Genomic DNA, 21,409 nt, shown 5'->3' with positions numbered 1-21,409 from the left:
AGCCATCTTCTAGTGCTCACAGGGGATGGAGTTGAGGGAAGGAAATTACATTGAGACCCAAGTCCACTTAGCAGAAGAAGCTAAAGAGAGGCAAGGTCCTTCAGAGTGGACTGAGAAGGGATGAAAAAACTATATTCATCTTCTGTGCGAACTAATGAGATCAGCCATCCTCTGTGCTCCAAGACCTGAACATGTGATACATGGGATCATGGCAGGGAGAATGGGAGTTTTTCCCTCACCTCAGCTGGCTTGTTTTTTCGCTGCTGTGAGAATTGGACTTTCTTGTTGTTCTTTGAAAACAGATTGTGGTTTTAGAATCTGCTTACGTGCCCAGTGCCTGGAAAAGGCACTTTGTATATATAGAGAGATAGAAATGAATGCCTTGGTCCAGTGGCTGGCCCACAAAGTGGGTAAGAGCCTGCTACTTAGCTACAGCTAATAAACTTACTCCGTTATCTTAAGTGGTAGGGGCTTGAGCTTTTGGGCTCAGAGCCTCAAGGTATTTAGGCACCTAACTCCTACTGAAAGCAATAGGAGTTAGACACTTAATACCTCTGAGGATCTGGGCCTGGGCGCTAATGGTCCCGAGGGATCAATCCCTGCTGACAATCCTACTGTCTATATGTCCGTGGCCATGGTCCATTAGAAGAGCACATAGGAGTAGTGGTGGGGTTTTAATATATCGGGGTGGTCAAACTTACCAATCCCCCGAACTTCCCCTCCCCGCGGGGCAGAATCCTCTAGCCACACCAGCCTGTCTCAGGACAGATGCTCCGAGCTCCCCCCATCCCAGTCTGGTAGATGGAGAATGGGAGGGAGAGGGACAGGGGGCTCCAAGAGCCAGACTTGAACTGTAAAAGAGCCGCATGTGGCTCACGAGCCACAGTTTGGCCACCCCTGTAATATATGATCAACCATCTTTCCTCCATCTAATGGAATCATGTTTCTTAATCTGGCCTAAGTAAAGCTGAAGGGAGTTAAGGCTCCAAAGCAATCCCTATTCAATGTTCATTTTTCTATCTAAGATTCTTTCTCATTTTGTATAAAGCACCACTGGACTACATGGTGCTCACAGATGACATGTAAGAGAATAGGATCCCTGCCCCAAGGATCCTATAGAATAGCTAGATAGCACAAAGGGAAAAGAAAAACAGACTGTGGTGGGGGAGAGGTGGAAACCTCAGCTGGGGCGTTTAATGTATGGTTTGCTCAAACACGAGCAAGGACATTTTTTCATTGAGCTGCTCGACTGGTGCTTTTTTCAATGAAATATTGACCCAGACCTTCCAATGTGTTCCCACAGGTAGGAGATGGGAAAGCAAAGCTTGTATGGCTAGAAACTAGAGACATTAATAACATCTTTCACTAATGCTAGCTTCCTAGGCCTCCCTGGATATAGACTTTGGCCTTCCCACCGAGGGGTGCTACAGGAAAGCCTAACTCAGTAGTAATCCCATAGAATTCGCTGTTTGTTTCAAGATGAAAATTCTCATGATTCCTCTGACTAAAATATCAGCAGCTGAAGCCTTTTGAGGTTGGCCCAATGCCAGCTCAAAGATTTCTTCCTTTGAGTAGATGAAGGGTTCGTTCCACTTACCGGAGAGAAGCCCGCTGCTTCTTTTCAGAGCTTCTCAGTTCTTCACTGGCTTTGCTCTCAGCTCTGTGCCTAGAGCTCTGCAAATCTGCATCCCCAAAAGAGGAAAGATATTCCATATTATTGATATTATTCCATCTGGCAAAAGTGCAGCAATGCAGAAATATTCATTATTGCTGTTTGCATCAATCTATAATACCTCATTAGCGGTAAAATCTTCAAATGTGCCAAAATGACTTAGGAGTCTAAGTCCTATCCACTTTCAATGGGAATTGGGTGCCCAAATCATTTAGGTTCCTAGGGGAACATTTTCAAAAGCACCTATGGTCCCACTGACAGTCAGTGAGATTTAGGCTCCTCAGTCACTTAAGATGCTTTTGAAAATTTTATCTTATTAGTTCAAATCAAGATCATACTCTGGGGGCCTAGCGTACCCAAGTTTTTGCTTTGGTATAACTATTTTGGTGAAGAGTATGGTTCTACTGATACAACGCCTAGCATGGAGACAGTTATACTGCTGTAAGTGGGTGTTATATCTGATATAGCTTATTCCCCTTCCTGTATGCAAATAGCTATACTGGTAGAAGCATCTTTATACTGGTATAACTGCCACCACACTATGCCAGTATAGTTAAAGCAGTGCAACTTGTGTGTGTAGACAAACCCTGGTAATTCTTTAATGTGCAATACTGTTAGAGTAACACATTATAGGCAGAATCTGTTGCCCCTCCTTACATCTCCCTCAGAAGGCTAGGACCGTATCATTAGCAAGTATTTACTGATTAACTGGAAGGGCTAAACAGATTTTACATATTGTACAGCTTGCATTTCAAATGCAGATGATGTAGTCCCCTCTTTTCTCCGGTTGGCTTTCTAAGGCCTGGTCTAAACTTGACTAGGCAAGTATTGCTGTTTTGGTTAGTGGTGTGATTTCTTTTTTTAACCAAAAAATGTATATGAGTTCAAGCCATAGTGTGGATGCAATTATACTGATATAAAGCTGCTTTATATTGATATAGTCATTCCCCTTCCCATACAGAAATAGATATAGTTACTTTATAGAAAGGTACTTTATACCAATATAACTACCTACACTAGAAGGATTGTGCCACTTTAACTACACCGATATATTGTGAATCAGAAATAATCAAACCAAATGAAACAATCCATTTTCAGCAGCCTGATAGATGAAATGCGAACAGAAATCTTTGAGGGAAAATGTTTTGGCCATATTTCACAGGGCGCATGATGCAGTCTTACCAGTATGGTTTAGTAAGATACTCTTTTTCTTCTGACTGCCATCGGGTGCCACAGTAAGCTTCACTCGCAGAGTTTTACTAGAACTAGGGGAGTGGTTTACTGACGCATCCACTACCTCATAGATGGTATGAAGCAAGCTTGTAATATCCTACAATGGGGATTGAAACACAACCAGAAAAAGAACATTGTAAAAACAGATAAAGAATCTATTAATTTGGTGCTGACGAATTTAACCATTCTGGACCAGTTAAGTGCCAAAGCACCCTCAAAGCTCGCTGAATTCAAAAGAGAGTTGAGGGTGCTCAGCACCTCGCAGAAGCACTGAGCTACATTGAATCAAGTCCTTGGTTTCTCAAATGGGTATATCCGTAGACACGTTTCCCTACTGGATTTACAGATAAATACACCGCACCTCAGGACATCAGGTGAAAGCCATATATGACCCTTTTCTTCCATATTCCTTATTTTCAAATGGCAGGAGGGTTATGAAATGGGACAGAATAGACCAAAACACCCTTAGAAAAAACAGTTTATTCAAATTTTCCAAACACAAGAGCTGTTTAACCAGCAGTCTTGCCTATCCAGTTTCTCTCTCATGTCTTAAATACAGCTAAAGTATAAATAATATTTATATAGCAATGGAAAACAGAGTTTGCATGACTCGAACAAATATTTCCTTTTTTTTTTTTTTTTAAATAAAGCAGACCCATATCCATAATCTACACAGCACATGATACACAATCACTCCTAGCCTCAGGAAAATGTTTTCTTCCTGTGCTTCTCTTTTGACATCTAGAAGGTAGAAATATTTACAGATACCGCAGAACATATTATTGCTGAGTTTTAGAGATGAGACAGGATTGCAAAATTCAGATCTAGAATCGGATTGAATCTAAATTTCTCAAAACAATGAGGGTGTTTTGGGTCAATCCACTATGGAGATTGGTCTGAGTCACAAAATTTAGAACTGGATCTGAATTTACCCAAAGTTCAAGACGATTGAGATCTGGTGTTCAGATTCAGGCCTATCTGAGTATAATCCTCTCTTTAGGTTCCCATCACCATCACACAAGTGTCATAATGGGTGGCATAAAAACCTATGTTTCATAATTCAATTAAGAAGGCTTTAGAAATTGCCTGGGTAGAGGCAATTCAGAATTCCTCTCCATGGCTCTAGTTCAGCCAAGCATTTATTTAAGTATGAGGTTAAGTCCATCCCTATTCAGCAAAGCACGTAAGTATGTGCTTTTCTTCAAGTCCCATTGACGTAAACAGGACTTAAACACATGATTAAATGCTTTACTGAACAGAGGCAGATCAGAAGCAGCATTACCAAATTCAAATAATCCATTTGTCTCATACAGGAGGACTCCTGAATCCCCATTCTTCTTACTTGATGGATGGGTGGAACATAGCCCCTTTTAATAGCAGTGTTGCAGGTCAGCTCATATTTATCCAAACCAGTCAGCCTTCATTAACATTACACAAATCTCCATACTACCTAGCTATTGCCAAGATAAGTAACAGATCTAGTACTTAGTTCATTACTTGAAATGGAGACAATTTTCTGAGTGAACTAACCTGCATTTATTATTTATTTCTCTCCGTACCAGCCAGTCCTGTCATGGACACCATTCTAGGATCAAAGTGTATCAAGCCCAGCAGGCTTGAAAGGTCTCACTGAATATCCATCTAATAAATTATCTACCCATCTCTCTGACCCTAGACCTATCCTAGAACTACGCCTGTTCCAGACGCCTTTGTTAAATACAACGAAACTGGTTCTGAGGAAGCTGGAGACTTAGTTCTTGCATTCAATAAAATCTCAAATCCTATAGGATTCACTCAGGGCTCAGACCCTTACAAATGTAGCCTCAAAGCTCAGCACGCCCAGGTGAGTGCTAGCAGACACACCAGTTTAACAGCTACCTCATGTAGTATACTCCCCTCTTTATCTAGCCAGCTTTAAAAGAGACCGTGAAATACCAATCTCTGCACACACTGAATATTTTGCAGTTAACAGACACATTCCTTTCAATGAAACATGCAGGGAAACATTGCAACTATGGCTAAGGCAAATGCTTTTACAGCAGATGAGGTGCCACCTCTCCTAGCCTGAAAGTTCTAATCTAGAAGATCCAAATTCTGCCCTGATTTTCACCCTCTGCAACTTTACTCAAGTCAGGGTAAATTACTCCAGATTTAGGGTCTGATCCTGCTCCCACTGACTTCAATGCTTAGGATCAAGCCCTTATACTGATATAAATAGAGTGGAATTCAGCAGTTTGTCCTTTCCTTCCACAGAAATCTCTCTTGTATTTCCTCCCCAAAGGGATCTGATCTGTCATAAGCTTTGTATGTGGCGGTTTCCTCCTTTTGACAAGAACCGCTGTAGGAAAGCCTGCATCAGGGACTGATTGACCGATAATAGACAGGGGATCATTTGAGAGCTCTTTCACATATCTCACCCACCCTGTCCTCTCACACTTTTACCATGTCTTGAAACCTACCCAAACTCACTAGAAAATCTCTTAACGGACACGGCAACATTTGACAGAAGTCTTCACAGGCTGACGTTTTTGGTGCAGCTGATAAAAAACAAAAACAAAACATAGCCACCACTGGAATATCCCACTCCTATTTTCACAGATCCCAGTTCACCAAGCCATCTCTATTGAACGAACTTCGCAAGCACATCCTTAAGTTAAATATGTGCTTAAATCCCATTAAAGTGCTTTGCTGAACAGAGACCTTATTGTTTCATTCCCCAACAAGTATTCTGCCACTACATTCTCCCTTCCTCGGATATGGGTAACCAAACAGGTAACTTTTTGTGTAATGCCAATTTTAGTATGGTTATTGCTCTCCTATTCATCCCCAACAACCCACTCTCTCTTTCCCTCCACCGTGCCCTATAATGCTTCTGCCATCTGATTATTAACCCCTCTCATTTTACTCTGGAACATGCAAAGACAGAAGTTCTGTACTTCCAATGGACTTTTAAATTATTTTTTTCCACTGCTGGGGGCTGCCTAAACCCTACACAACCCAAATGTGGTCCCTCTTTTTCCTCTTCCACTGTCTTGGTCTTTTATAACAAACCACTTGCTCAGCATTTTAGGAAGTACTCCCAGGCCTTGTCAAGGCAGATAATCTGTAATCCAGGCACCAAATGTACTCTCTGAGCCAGCAATATATTTGCACCTATATCAGGTCAGAAAATTTTGCATCTCTCAGCCAAACAGGCTTTAATTATCCCAATTACTTCAGTCTGTCCAGCCACCAGGCATTTTAACATACTGCGCAACAGTCCTATTAAAACTGTGGTTTTCTATTATGTTGCTGCCTTTAGTATTTTGTCAAACTCCCTACTTTCAGTATCTAATTTCCTCCATGAAGATAAGAACTTCTTTGCAATCAGGAACTCAATGAAAGCACCCTTCAGATGGGGCATGAACCAGACAATCAAGATTGGGGGTACCCTTTTGTAACCTAATCCACTTCTTTGCATTCTTAACACTGATCTCTTAAATATCACCACTGACATTGTTATTAACGGATTCGTTTACTCATGCCCCTTATTTGGGGTCTTGTAATTCTGGTATACTGACAGCTCTATGGGCAAACCAGCCCACTCAACCACCAATTTTACTGCCCTGGAAACTTTCTGGTTGAGTTGCCATCAGCAACCAGACCTCTTAGCCTCCCATCTGCTTGATAATACCTCCTTCACAAAAAGGACATCCTGAGAATCATCCACATTCCTGAGGTGACCTCGTAGGAATGAAGACTCAGAATGAGTTGTCAGGAGGATACCAGCCTTGAATTATGACTGAAGCAGTTTCCCTACAGCCCTGTCTCCAGGGCAGCTACTGTGGGGCTCAATTCTCTCCCAAATTATTGGCACTGGGCCCATCATGCGATATATGCTACAAAGCCTGTACAGGTCGTCCAAACATGCCTTACATTTTTCTCCAAGGAGAGTTTTCATCTTCATGTAACCTGCCATGATAAGCAGGCAATTTATGCTCATCCTTGCAGCCCATTCTGCTGATTGTTATCTGAATTTATATCCCATGAACAGCTATCTACAGGTGCTGACATAGCTTTACCTTCCATGCACCAGCTCTCTAGCACATCAGCAAAATCGTCCCCTCCTGAATAAACTTAATTGTCAAGAACCTAGGATAAAAGCCACCAGTTAACTTCTTCCTTCTTCTGGCGCACAATCAAACATGCTCAAGAAACCTCAAAGCCCCTCAGAACTCTGCAGGTCCAATTATCAAAGAAACTAAGTTCCCTGCCACAAAAACCACAACTTTTGGAAATTGCCTGAGGCAGGGAAAATATCCCTTGAGCTGGTCAAAGTTTTTTGCGTGAAAAGTTTTTCCACCCAAAAATGGTCTTTCCCCATGCCCCCAATAAAACAAACTTTTTGTGAAAAATTGTCGTTATCATAAATGTTCATTTTTGCAAAAAAGTTTTTTTTTTTAATAAAATACTTACTGAAATGGTTTCCAAGGATGAAAAAAATAATAATTTTGGTAAAAAGTATGGTGTAAAATTTCACACACCCCCGGTTCATTCTGAATGATGTGAAAAGGAAAAAACATTGACATTTTTCACAAGGTTGTTCCCTCATTTTCAACCTGCTCTCATTATGCCAGCAAAGATAAAGAATTTGGAGATGGGACTCTGTCAATGTAAATTACTTTCAGATGGCTTTCAGTTTACATGCTGAGATAGCTACTGAGATTATGTACTGTGATTGCTACTGTGAAATAAGAAAAATCAGACTATACTATTCCTTCTTATAAGAGAAATTAAAGCTTTTTGGAACTGTTTTAAGAGTTAGTATATGTCATTCCTAGAATATGCTTGTGTCTCACTACAGCTGGATTTCCAAGGTGAGAATGTATTAACTGCTGTGTATTTTTCACCTCATTATATTTTATGGACAAGGCAGCTTGATTACAAAAGTATGTTTACAAGAGTAATGGTTAACAGGGTTTTCAGAAAGTGTTTGTTTTGGAATTATTATAAAACATATAGTTAATATAGCTCCATCATACATGGTGTAGTCAAACATTTCTCACACATAGTTGATGACTCATTGATAAGATACTCATTGTTAGTAGTTGAGAACATTAAGAAAGTCTAATGTGTTTAGTAAACAAAAGCAACAGAAACTGACATTCAAGTATTATGCATTCATTCCATTCAAAAAAGACTTTGATTGAGGAAGTCCTCATTCAGAGTACTAATCTTTTGCTTCTAAGGAATGCTAATTGGCACATGCTGAGAGGAACGATACTTCCTGATATTTCCAGGTCTCAGATCTGCTAATCAGTGTTAGGTCTAGTTAGTAAACCAGAGATTCTGGATACCAGAGTAGGAGGATTTTTTCCCCTCCAAATTAATTAAATAGAGGAGTATTCTTGGGAAGAGAAAGTAAAAGGTAAATAATCTGTTTAACCCTTAACCAGAGCAGCCATCCAATTTTAAATGTGGGTAATAAAACATAGCTGTGAAAGACATGGATAAGGGGATGTTTGTCTCGGTCTCAGACCAAAAGGAGTCATCAAACTATTAGGATCTTGTCTACACTGAGCTTGGTCTTAAAATTTCCCATTGGTGCAAATCCAGCAGTGGTAGAATGGTGGGAGCACTAGTGTAGACAAGGTGCCAGCTGATGCTGAGATTTTTTATATAGGTTTGCTCTGAAAAGGGTGGTAAAAGCAACAAAACCTTATCTACATTAGAACTCCTTTCCTCCTCCCTCTCCTTGCTCCCATAGCTGGAGTTGCACCAATGATAGTACAATGGTGACAAATGAAGCAAAAATGCAGCAAGTTACAAGATCAAGGTCAAGGACTAATTCAATAACATAACTCCCAGCCCCAGAGAAGCCAGATGCCTTCTTCTGTCATTTCTCTGGGTCAGATTTGAACGCTACTAATGAGCAGAAGTGTGGGCTGAGTCTTGAATGCATAAATACCTAAAAACCTTCATCCTCCTGACAAAAGGAATATGTGCAAAGATAGTCACAAAAAGAAAGAGGGAATGTAAGAGAAAACTGGGTATTTAAAGCAAGAGACAAAGAGCACATAAGTGTTAAAAATAGATAGAGAAAAAAAACGGTTACTAATCTTCCGTGACTATTGGTTTTCAAGATGTGTTGCCCATCTCGATCCCAAGTAGGTGTGTGCACGCCGCATGCACAGTTGCCAGAAGGTTTTTCCCCTAATGGTATCTGAAAAATCGGCTCTGGAGCCTCCTGGAGTCACGCCTTCATGATGCCGTATATAGGGCCCTGCCGACCTTCAGCCTCTTCAGTTCCTTCTTGTCGACTGGCTCCGACAGAGGGGTAGGCGGGTGGGTCTTGGAATAGATATGAGCAACACATCTCGAAGAACAACAATTACGGAAGGTTAGTAACCGTTTTTTCTTCTTCAAGTGCTTGCTCATGTTGATTCCAAGTAGATGACTCCCATGCAGAGCCATAGGAAGAGGGGTCAGAGTTCAATGACCTGCAGGTTGCAGCACTGCTCTATTAAATGCAGCATTGTCTCTGGCTTGCTGTGTAATAGCATAGTGTACTGCAAAAGTGTGAACAGACAACCGCATCGTGGCTCTACAAATATCCTGGATTGGGATCTGAGTGAGGAACGCTGCCAAGGACGCCTGTCCCCTTGCAGAAAGTGCTGTCAGTGCTGGGACTGGTATTTTTGCCAAGTCATAATACATCCTGATACACGATGTGATCCATGAAGAGATTCTTTGTGATGATAACGGAAGGCCTTTTATTGATACAAAGAGCTGCATTGTTTTTCTAAAAGGTTTAGTCCTCTAAATATAAAAAGCCAAGGCCCATCTAACATCCAGAGACTGCAGCCTCTACTCAGGGCAGTTAGCATGTGCATTTGGGTAGAAAACTGGAAGGATTATGTCCAGATTTGAGTGGAATTGTGACACCACCTTCGGAAGGAAAGCCAGGTAAGGGTGCAGCTGAATCTTGTCTTTGAAGAAAACTGTATAAGGAGGTTCCGATGTGAGGACCCTGAGTACTCAGACTCTCCTGGCTGAAGTTATGGCCATGAGAAAGGCCACCTTTCAGGACAGAGAAGCAAGTGTCTCGCTAGAGGTTCAAACAGAGGACCCATCAGTCCTGACACTACAAGGTTGAGATCCCACTGGGGAATCGGCTGACTCTTTGAGGGTATAACCTGTCTAGATCTTTAAGAAAATGTCCCACTGCGGGGTTGACGAAGACCAAATATCCTGCAAACCAGGGATGAAACGCAGAGATTGCAGTGAGGTGGACCTTGATTGACAGAGCTTTCCTGTTTGAGATGTAACAGCTAATCCAAGATAAGAGGTATTGACAATCCTTCTGCATTGACCAGATGGAAAACCAATTCCACTTAGCAAGGTAAGTGGCCCTGGTGGAAGATTTTCTGCTGCCGATGTTCTGAGTGTTCTCTCTGACTGGTTCTGAGTGTTCTAGTTCCAGAGGGTTCAGGCATGGAGTTTCCATGCCATGAGGTGGAGAGACTCTAGATTCAGATGACAAAGGCGGTCATGGTTCTGAGTGATCAAGTCCGGAACCAGCGGCAGACTGAAAAGAGTTTCCATTGAAAGGTTGAGGAGTGTGGTGTACCAGTGTACTATAGAGGACCTTTCCTTTCTGATCTTCAGGAGGACCTTGTGAATGAGTAGGATTGGCAAAAACGCATAGAACAGATGGCCTGCCCAAGGGATAAGGAATGCATCCACGATTGATTCTGGAAGAAGTAGAACTGAATGCACTTCCTGTTGCGTCTCATCACAAACAAGTCTATGTGGGGAACTCCCCACCATTGGAAGATGTCTTTCTCCACATTCAGGCGGAGAGACCACTCATGGTTGGAGAAAGACCTGCTGAGGTGGTCCGCCAACTCGTTCTGCAACCCAAGCAGGTAGGACACCTCAAGTTGAATCGAGTGGGCTATGCAGGAGTCCCACAGTTCAAGGGCTTCCTGGCACAGGAAAGAAGGGCATGCTCCACCCTGTCTGTTTAGAAAGCACATCGCTGTTGTGTTGTTTGTCATGACCGATACACATTTGCCTTCCAGGTAGGCTTGGAAGGTCTGACAGGCCAGGCATACTGCCCTCAGTTCTCTCACACTGATGTGGAGCAAGAGCTCTGCCTGGGACCAGAGACCTTGGGTCCTGAATCCTCCTAGATTATCTCCCCAGCCCATCACTGAGGCATCAGGGACGGTGAGGTGTAAGGTGAGGAGAAGGGGACTGCTGCACAGACTGACTGCGGATCGAGCCATCCGTGGAGAGTTTCTAACAGAGAGGGAAAGCAGTGGTCTCAGGATGGATGATACACTGTGGCTAGCCAAGCCTGCAGTGGTATGAGACAGCTTGGCATGCTGAACGACATATGTGCATACTGCTAAGTACCCCAGCAGTTTCAGGCAGTTTCGGGCCATGGTGGTGGTCCGGAATCTCAATTCCAGAAGAAAATCCCTGGCCTGGTTTGAATCTAGCACTGCTCATATTAATTCTATCCTCTGAGTTGGAGCCAAGGTCGACTTCTGTACATTGAGCAGGAGACCCAACTTGGCAAAGGTTGATCTTATCAATTTTACATCTGCTCCAACCTGCACTTTGGTGCAACCTTTGATCAATCATTGAGGTATGGATAGACTTGCACCTTCCGCTTTCTCAGGAATGTGGTGATAACCACCACACACTTGGTAAACATTCAAGATGCCACAAACAGGCCAAACAGAAGTACCGTGAACTGACAGTGGATCTGGTTGAGTATGAACCGGAGAAATCTTCTGTGACTTGGAATGATGGACATGTGAAAATATGTGTCCTTCAAGTCGAGGGTGGTGTACCAATTCCCCAGATCCAAGGAGGAAATAATCAAGGCCAAAGAGACCATGTGGAACCTCAACTTCTTTATAAATCTGTTGAGGTTTCATAAGTCCAGAATGGGTCTAAGATAGCCTTTGCTTTCGGGAATATGAAGTAGGGGGAGTAGAACCCCTCAGCTCACAAGGAACCTCCTCCACTGCTCCTATCTTTAGGAATGCCTGCATCTCTTGAATTAGAAGTTGCTTGTGAGAAGGGTCCCTGAAGAAGGACGGGGAGGGTTGGGGAGAACTGAATTTAAAGGAGTATCCCAGTTCTACTGTGCATAGCACAAAACAACCCAACATGATCTAGGCCCACGCATGGTAGATGTGGGATAACTGGTCTGAAAAGAATAGGGGTGAAGGGTCCGAGTCCTGAATTGGTACACCATCCTCAGGCACACTCTCAAAAGTTCTGTTTGGGACCAGAGGATTGCTTCACTGGTCCAGGGCCTTGGCTGGCAGAAGGCTGAAAGGATTTCCCACCTCTAAATCCTGTCCCTTTTACGATTATACTCCTGTCTGGGTTGGGATTGGTAGAACCGAGGTAGGGGTTGATGTTTGAAATTGGTGGTGCTGGAGTGTGGAGGCCTAAGGACTTTAAAGTAGCCCAAGAATCCTTAAGGCTGTGCAGTCTGTCTGCTCAGAGGAGCTAGAATGTCTACCATAGGGTCTGTGTTGTCGTAGACCTCCTCAACTTGGAGCTCCCAATTCTGTGCCACCCTCCTGAAGAGCTCCTGATGGGCTCTGTTGTCATCCACAACTGGTGCTGCTGAGGACCCCGCAATTGCTTTGTCTGAGGACAAACACGATGACGCTCTAACTGGGGCAGTCTCTTGACCTTCTACCCCCAGAGGGTCTCAGGGTGCCATTCCTTAAACTTGGTGCTGGTCACAGCGTTGTATTTGGTGCTGGTTTCAGTAACAAGCAGTAGCACATCCTCCGATCAGGGTGGGTGATATCTGCTCCTGGAGGCAAGCGATAGCGACCACTCAGATTGCGACCATTGAGTCTGATGGAATGCCCAAGGGATCCAAAAAGGCCACTAAGCAGTCATTTGCACTGCAGTGGCCAAGGCATGGGAAAGGGCTGACCAATCTCAATCCTCTGGTGCTGCTTCTCTGACTGGTGCCGTCTTCACCTAGAGGAGTAGGACTCTGCTTCAGAGTCGGAGCCAAACAACTCGTTCCACGGGGACCAGGGTGGTGCAGTACCCATTGTTGCCGGAGAGCAATAATAGGGAGATGGCAACTGTGGCATCATAGCCGGCCTTCCCTTGGATGGCACCAGTTGCTTCTTCGGCACCAGTGGTCTGGTGTCTAGAGCATGCTCTCACCTGGGAGGGGACGGCAGTGCCGTACTCTCTATCAATTTCCTGGCCACTTCAAAGGTCTCTGGCATGGAGGGGAGCTGTCATGGGTCTCCCTGGGCGGGGAGTCCAAATGCACGGATTTGATGGACCCCTTTCTGGGGCCAGAGTCAATGGTATCGTGGCTGAGGGTATGGCACTTGAGTGGCCCGACGTGGGTTGCACTTTGCTTGAGTCCTTACATCCCACTGATTTGGGCATCAGTAAGCACTTCCTGTCCATCTTCCTCTTCTTCTTACATGGTACAGGGGAATGTGAGCGGTGCCACATCCATGAAGTGTCTCTCAGTGCCAGTGATCTGTGATGGTGCCTGGGGTCTCTAGACACAGAGTCCTTCCTCGGCGCCATCTCTCTTATGGACACTGGTGCGCTCCGCACTGAAGCCGATGTGCTAGGTATCAGCTCATCTGGACTTGGTGCTGAGTGTGGCTGGAGAGTAGTTTCCATTAGGATGAATTTCAATCTCTGGCTCCTCTACGTCTTTGTCCTTGAGCAGAATCTCCTGCAGATCTTACAGCAATCCCTCTGATGGGTCTCCCCGAGACACTTTAGACAAGTGGCATGGGGATCGCTACTGGGCTTTTTGCAAGCCCTGAGTGGTTTAAAGCCACAGGAACGAGGCATGTCCTGGCCCCGGGAAAGAGGAGATGACTGATAAACGGGGTCCTATCTAGACTAACTATAACTACAAACTAACTCAAAATATTAGACTATTTACAGATATCAATTCAAATAATCACTAGGAAGACATTTACAAAGCAAGAGAAGATGGATGTTCCAGCGACCGTCACAGGTGACAAGAAGGAACCGAAGAGGTGGGGGGTTTGGCAGGGCCTTACATATGGCGCCATGAAGGCACAACTCCAGGGGGCTTCAGAGCCGACCCAGGGATACCACTTCCAGCGACTGTGCACACACTACTTGGAATTGACATAAGCAAGCACTTGAAGAAGAACATCTACATTGATTCTTTTCCCTTCCCTCTCACAAAGAAAAGTATAAATGTCTCATTTAGAAGTTTGTTTGTAGTCTGGATTTGCTAGCATTACAGATAATAGGTTTCTTTAGTGCAACATCAATTTTTTATATTCATTTAGCATTTTTGAAAATGTTCATATCTGGAGTCTCAAGGAGCATCATTTGGTACCAACCCAGCATTCAGTCTAAAAAACCCACTGCCTTTACTCCTGACAACTGACTTTCTTGAATGTTTAGAATTGTATAACCATCCTCTGATGAAACCAACCTTCATGAGACAGACAGCAGGAAAAAGGGGGTGGGATTTCAGAAGTACAATTATATTCAGAGAGCTCAACATAAAACCTCATGGATCACAGCACATTAGTTCAATTATCAAGTTTCAAGTCCAATTACAAATATCCATATGAAGATAATTATAGTGCAGCTGTCAGTTCTCAATAGGCCTACAGTACATAATGAATTGGACTCTTAATGGCCTATGGAATGAAGGGAAACATTATTAGTTAAATTTTGTAATATCCACATTAGAGAGAGTGTTATCTCCCCACACACCAAAAGGACTATAAAATGCTCTTCTTCTAGAACATTAAAAACAATATTATAAGTACAGATACTGAATGCTAATTTTATAATTTGCCATCCCAATAATTATGCTCCAAAATACATGGCGATATCATATCAAAGAAGCATGACTAGATCTGAACTTCTAATTGTAAAGTCCAAGCAACAAACCATAACAGTCTCAAGAGGACAATCAAAGCCACATTAATTCCAGAAGATGTTAAGATCCAGTGGAAATCCTGCTAAGATGGAATTTGAACACTCCTGTGAAGATCTGTCATCGTGAAAAACACTGGGGAAATTTTATCTAGTTCCCAAATCCCCGTCTCGTTTAGAATTTTCAAAATGAATAGTCGTTTTAGTTCAAAAGATGTTTAGACCATTAACAAAAGTTGCACTCCAACTAAATGACTTTTACTAAATTCATTTTCATTATTCATTCAATAAATTAATTTAGAAACTCTCTGGACATAAGGGCTAAGATTACCAAAAACAATTACTGATTTTGCATGTCCAGTCTGAGACATCTGAAAGAGGCATAAACATTGCTGAATCCTTACCCTTTGAATGTTAGGGACCCCTTAAAAGAGTCTTAGTTGGGCACTGAAAAACTGTGGATACCAAAATCACTAATCCCTTTTCAAAATCTTATCCACGGGCCTTTTGAACTGTGTTCAGATTAAGCATGCAACACTGTGATCATATAGTGTTCACTTTACAAAACAACAATGCGGACAGCTCGCCAACTAAACCGAAATGTTTCATAAATAGTGAGACTCTGAGATGGTTGGTATAAACACCTGGACATTACATTTTGAACCTCTTTTTCATAATGAAATGAAAATTTATCCTACTATTTAATCCAACAACAATTCTAGGAGCCGCTCCAATTAAACCTTCACAATAGTCAGGGATTGGAAGTGGTGGCATTGTTTAGATCACTGGTTCTGGATCATTGTTTGGACAAGTTTACTAGTCCTGAAACCATTTGCACTGGTCTACCAAACAAGCATTGTTAGAAAGCAACAATCTTCCTCGCATTGGGATTGATCCTGCAATGTTCTGACCATCCTGTCATTAATCTAGCAAAGCACTAAGCATATGCTTAAACTTTAAGCATGTGTCCTGTTGTCTTTAATGGGTCTATTCACATGCTCAAAGTTAAGCATTTGCTAAATGTCTTGCAGGATCAGGGGCAGGATGCTCACCAGACTGCAGGATCAAGCCCATTATTTTGGCAGCCCATATCCCAAGAACCACTAGCATGAGAAGTTCTAGGCCATTTGAAAACTGGAATTCCTAGCTTTCTGAGGTCTCCATCTCGAGTTGTTGTGTAAGAGCAACCATTAAAATCGCAGCAAGCAAGATGGATTATCCAAATGACAATTTTAAGATTCAATTCTTGCAACCTATGGGACAAAAACAAGTGTCGTAAGCAATTGGAAAGCTTTCCACTGGTATACACTATTTGTTTCTAGCCCTGGTCATATGTGAAGAACTGCTTGGTTCATTATCAGCCTGCTTGGTCCCTCGGGCTAAAAGACAAATATTTGGCACAGATTCAGGACTGAATATAGCAAGTTCCAGACCTCAGTGTAGTATAATTTTCAATCCCTGCACAGATTTGGTTTCAGTTAATATGCTGTCTGCTCTTGTAAGCAGAGGTAGAATTTGGCTGCAAAACATTCTCTAAGTACAGTCAAATTAAGTTCTCTGGTGTACCATAAAAATCAGAGATAATAATTGTATGCAAATTTAAAAGCCTATTCTCTTTATGTTCAGCACATGGCCCTCCTGATGACATTAATGGGAATTCCATCCATGGGTATAAGGGACACCCGAGTATTTTTCCATTTTTGAGAAGAAGTCTATTCTTGTGGTTAAGGCACAGGCCTGAGACTCAGGTGATCTGAGTTCAGTTCCCAGCTTTACCTCAGACTTCTTGCCTGACTTTGGGCAAGTCACTGAATTGCTCTGTACCTCTGTTCCCCATCTGTAAAATAGGAATAATATTTCCCGTCTCTCTGTCTCTTATTTATTTAGATATTAAGTTCTTTCGGGCAGGGACTATGTCTTAGAGCTTGTCTATACTGGTGCTTGTGCCAGCAAAACTTTTGTCACTCAGGGAACTGAAAAAAACACCCCTCTGAGTGACATAAGTTTTGCCAGCATAAGCACTAGTGTAGCCGCGTTATGTCGGCGGGAGAGAACTCTCCCATCGACACAGCTACCGCCCCTCATTTAGGTGGTTTTATTATTGATTATTTATTTATTTATCATCATTTAGGTCGGGTTTTTTCACACCCCTGAATGACAAACGTTTTGCTGGCATAAGTGCCAGTATAGACAAGCCCTTACTATGTGTTTGCCTAGCACACTGGGGCTCAGATTTCATTTGAGTATGCTACCATAATATAAATAATAAGTCTTAATAATGGTTCTCCTTTTACATACCATCTCAAAAAATCTGCACAATTACCTCATTTGACTGTGAACGCAAAAAGAAATTCCACTTCAGTCTTGTGGACAACTCCTACCACCATTTCTTATCTATTACTGCCAAGTTTTCAGTATTTATCCTAGCTCTGTTCACTCAAGTCTTGCTAATTTTCATAGATATAGACTTAAAAGCAAAAGAAGAATGAAGCCTGGAGCTGATCATTTAAAAACACAGAAGCGAATGATCAAGCCTTGGCAAATAATCAGTTGTGGTACATTGCATTAAATCTAAGTAAAAGACACCTTCCACAAAGTGTGATTCATTCCGGTTAGTACACTTGGTCATCCATATTCTTATATTGTGGTGGGTTCCTTTATTTATCAGGAAACACAATATGAATGATTCTAGAGATAGCCATTGACAGCTATGACGCAGTGTCGCAAGCTTTATTATGGGGAGTCTATAATTTGACAGAGATGGCAGCATAGATCTCTGCCCAACATCCATGAAAGGATCAGAATGGCATAGTCAGTACTAGTGGAATTTCAAAAAGCAAACCTACTATTTGGTTAGCTTAACTGTGAAAAGTAGGGCAGGAGGCTGTACAATGTACATTTGCAGGGATTTGTTTTGACAATGTATCTGGAGATTCATTCGTTTCAGATATTTTCCCCCTCCAATGCCAGTACTATTTCTTTTAAAGGCTACTCACAGACACTACACAGCAACCAGCATAAAAAGTGGTACAGCAATTCCAAAACCAGTAAACTATTGGTTGGGTGGTTTCGGGCAGGGAAGGGTCCATAGAAACTGCTGTTTAAGTTGGCAGGACATATTTATTTCATAGGAGAAAAAATATTCCCACTATAAAACACTTCTCTTGTTAGCAAAGGCTGTACACAAAGGGGCAGCTATGCTTTGCTTACCTCACGTGTGACTCTTCCATTGTTATCAAAGTCATACAGTGTGAAGGTCCATTCTTGCCTGTTATCTTCCTCTACAGACACATCACATTGCAATTCCTAAGAAACATGCAAAGAGCAAGTGATTACCTAAAGCAAAAGGCTTGCTTGCAGAAGAGGCTGAGTTTCTCTGTTAAAAAAAAAAAAAAAAAAAAAGGAGACTGTTCTCTTTATTCCTTCCTTTTTCATGGAGGAAGGCATTCAGGATTTGTTCCTGTAAGCTTCTATCCTCTGCACTGGAGTCTCATGACAATAAGGTTCCTTTCCTAGTTCCCTTGGGCTAAACTTCTGGGAAACAGAGACGCTTTCTACTTTTACTTGTACAAAATACAGAAGCATGAGAAAGCTGACTGCTGAAGCTCTTAGGATAAAATATAAAATTTCCCACTAAAAGGGGCAGAAGGAAAAATTCCACGTATTTCAGAGAGAAAAGAAATTGATGGCAGAAACAGACTCACAGTACAAGGCAGCATGACAACGAATGTGAATGGTCATTAATACAGAATGGACGCATGCTATAAACCCCCATTAGTGAAACTTTCCCTTGACACAGATACTGGATATACATGGTATCTCATCATGCCACCAAAGTTACTGAAATTGAACCTGAATCCCTCACAATGGACTATGTACTGTTGCCTGATTCTTACTCTAATTGTGCTTCTGCTAGCGTGGGAGTGACTTGGAGAAAGCCTGCAACAATCAACGTATATTTTAAAAAATAACCTACACCACCCAACCAACATCAACAGATGCACTTTGACCTATTCCAGTCACCTGGTTGCAAGCCGCTTGCTTTCTCTCGAGACCTGTGCAATCAGAGTCACAAAAGGCAAACAGAAAAGTTGCAGCACAATTAAAATAAAAGCCACTGTAAGCAAGTAAAATAAACAGCTCCAAATAGCTTCAGCATGATAGAGCTCAAAATACCTGGTTGATCTGCTGACTTGAAACCAATTCCCTACAGCAGTTAACGGTACCCCCATCCCCTGCTGAGTTCAAAGCCAGTCTTCTCTCAGTTGTAACAAGCCCGTCTGAAAGCTGCCAAGTGCCCCACACTCTACTGTGGAAACACAGTTTCATATTACACAAACATTCCCAGCACCTTTAAAAGCCATATCACATCCACCTCAGATTTAGACCTCTCGTCTTGACACTTGCATTTCTGATTCTTTTATTCCTGGTCATAAAATGAAAAATTTACCATTCTCTTAGCCCCTAGCTTACATGGTTAGAAAGCTTTGATTCAGAGAACAAGCAAAAAAATATCAATACTTGGTTTCTTGCCACATAATAATAGTTCCCTGTCCCACACTGTCTACGATCTCTAAGTGAGGATGTGCCCTGTTTAGTTAATAACACAGCAATCTTCCCTGCATTAGTCATGGAGCCTGGTACAAAGTGCTAACCTTTATGGCATGCCAAGAACTACTCGGGAACAAACATAGTCTTTGCTGGTATGGTAGAGTTCCAGCTAAACTGGCACCAACCCCGTTGACAGGTGTCCTCCAACATTCAAGCATCAGGGCACTGTTAATTGTAATTTGTCATGCCTTTCATGTGTGTTAAATGTCCATTACTCAAGGTAGAATATTAAATCTGCCTAAAGCGTTAGCAATTGAAAGAAAGAAAGGAAGAAAGAGAAAAGCCATCTGTCAACATGAGAAGGATCATAGGAATACCTGCATTTCTCATGGAAAAGCCTGCTCCAGTTAATCAGCCTTAAAACAGTAAAAAGTAATTTGCATGGGACTACCAAACCTTCTCCAGAGAAGCAAACGAATGTTCCAACAACATTACAAGATGGCTAGATGGTCTTTTAAATAATAATTGATGAATGCAAAGCTCATTAATGTGACAGACTGACAGCACTGAAAGGCAGAAGTTTGCCATGTCTGCTGGAGTACAGAGAGATTAAATGCATGCTGTTTTGCCAGTACCAAGGAGACTCCCTGTTTGCCAAGACAGACAACTCTCTAGCTGGATGACAGCATGTTTCAGTGCTCATATTTATTAAATCTCTCCCTTTATAAGCAAAACCTGCCAACTATGCACAATGTCTGGCAGTTTTGTGATGTTTGTAAGTCTACAAGGAAACAGGCCATCAGACTCATTCCCCCAGGATCTTTATTCTCCCTTTATCTAATCAGATGAATTGCCAATGTAGAAAGTCAACCTTATTTAACTCTGGAGGCCCAGAGATGAAAGACTGATGGCACCTTTCATAAACATCTTTTACACAAGGCAGATTTAATTGAATATGATAGTCCACAAAGGCCAATATAAGGATTTGATAACGTAGTGGGGGGGGACGAACGGGGGGGGGGGGGAGGCGGGGGGGCGCACACGAGGTTACATTTGAAAGGTTCACAAGTACAAAGCAAAGTCAAACAACTCTCCTTACCATACACTCCCACTCCTTCAAAGGATTCATCATCATTATTTGACTTTAGGAACAAAACTCGCTAACTTCACCTTAAGGCGCAATAGCCAGGCAAATAGGAAATAGAGACTCTTGGCCAAATCCTACTCTCCTGATGTGCATTACAATCAATGGAAACTGCACACATGCAGCTGATAGATAAATAACCTATGGGACAAATACTGCTAACTTAACTGTATCAGCATATTGCAACATTCAAAAATGAGGAACTTACCTCAAATTTTAGTTGTTTCCTGGAACTTGTACGTGTGTCACTTTCTTTCTCAGCTTTCTTTTCATCTCCACTGCAAACTCCGTCTGTCTTCTCTGGAGGCAAAGCCACTGCAAAATAAGTATATTTAAAGAAAAATGGTTATGAGGGAATGTCAAAATAGTCTTATATCAAATCAGACTCCTTGGTTGCAAAAGGGTAATATTTAGGGTGAAATCTGATTTCAGCAAAGTTGCATGGAAGATGCTATTATACTGTATTTATTCTTGTCTGATATACACCTATGAGCATTTCAAAGGACACTCTACCAGTAGCTCTTGTTGCAGGTCTTCTCCCACTGACTTCAATAGATTCTGTATCAGATTCATACAGAGCACTATGAAAATACAAATCTGATAGAAATATTAATATGAACTAGTTGCATATTTGTGCTACCATTTTGCAAAACAGTGAAGGTTCAATTTACAAAAACATAAAAGTCATCACAGCAAACAATATAATTGACATTGAAATGAGCTTTCCATTCTATTCCAACTCCCCTCTTCAACAGCTCAAAAGTACTTTTAAAAATTCTTGGGATAACATTTTCCAAGCTTGGTTGAAGCCACGAGATTATTTTTTTCCAAGACGTTTGAGCAACTTTTGAGTTATGCATAAAAAATTACACTTTCCCCAA

The 21,409-nt window shown here is 42.1% G+C and overlaps 1 protein-coding gene across 3 annotated transcripts in view; it reads right to left on the bottom strand.

Moving 5' to 3' along the window:
• Positions 1-21,409, bottom strand: part of NKD1 (NKD inhibitor of WNT signaling pathway 1) — a 151,352-nt gene that overhangs the window by 9,737 nt on the left and 120,206 nt on the right. For 2 of the 3 annotated variants that reach the window (XM_067550815.1, XM_067550830.1), the window contains 4 exons: positions 20,737-20,843; positions 18,044-18,139; positions 2,855-3,002; positions 1,598-1,682 (listed from right to left, as the gene is read on the bottom strand). In XM_067550815.1, coding sequence (XP_067406916.1) covers positions 1,598-1,682; positions 2,855-3,002; positions 18,044-18,139; positions 20,737-20,843 — 436 coding nt within the window. The remainder of the gene's footprint in view (positions 1-1,597; positions 1,683-2,854; positions 3,003-18,043; positions 18,140-20,736; positions 20,844-21,409) is intronic. The other variant, XM_067550823.1, reaches the window with a different exon arrangement.

This window comes from Emydura macquarii, unplaced genomic scaffold (genome assembly GCF_026122565.2).
Source record: "Emydura macquarii macquarii isolate MOO-44397 ecotype Brisbane River unplaced genomic scaffold, CSIRO-AGI_Emac_v2 contig_295, whole genome shotgun sequence".
Classification (NCBI taxonomy): Eukaryota; Metazoa; Chordata; order Testudines; family Chelidae; genus Emydura; species Emydura macquarii.
Note: the sequence above shows the minus strand (reverse complement) of the source record. Positions and strands in the feature narration are given on the sequence as shown.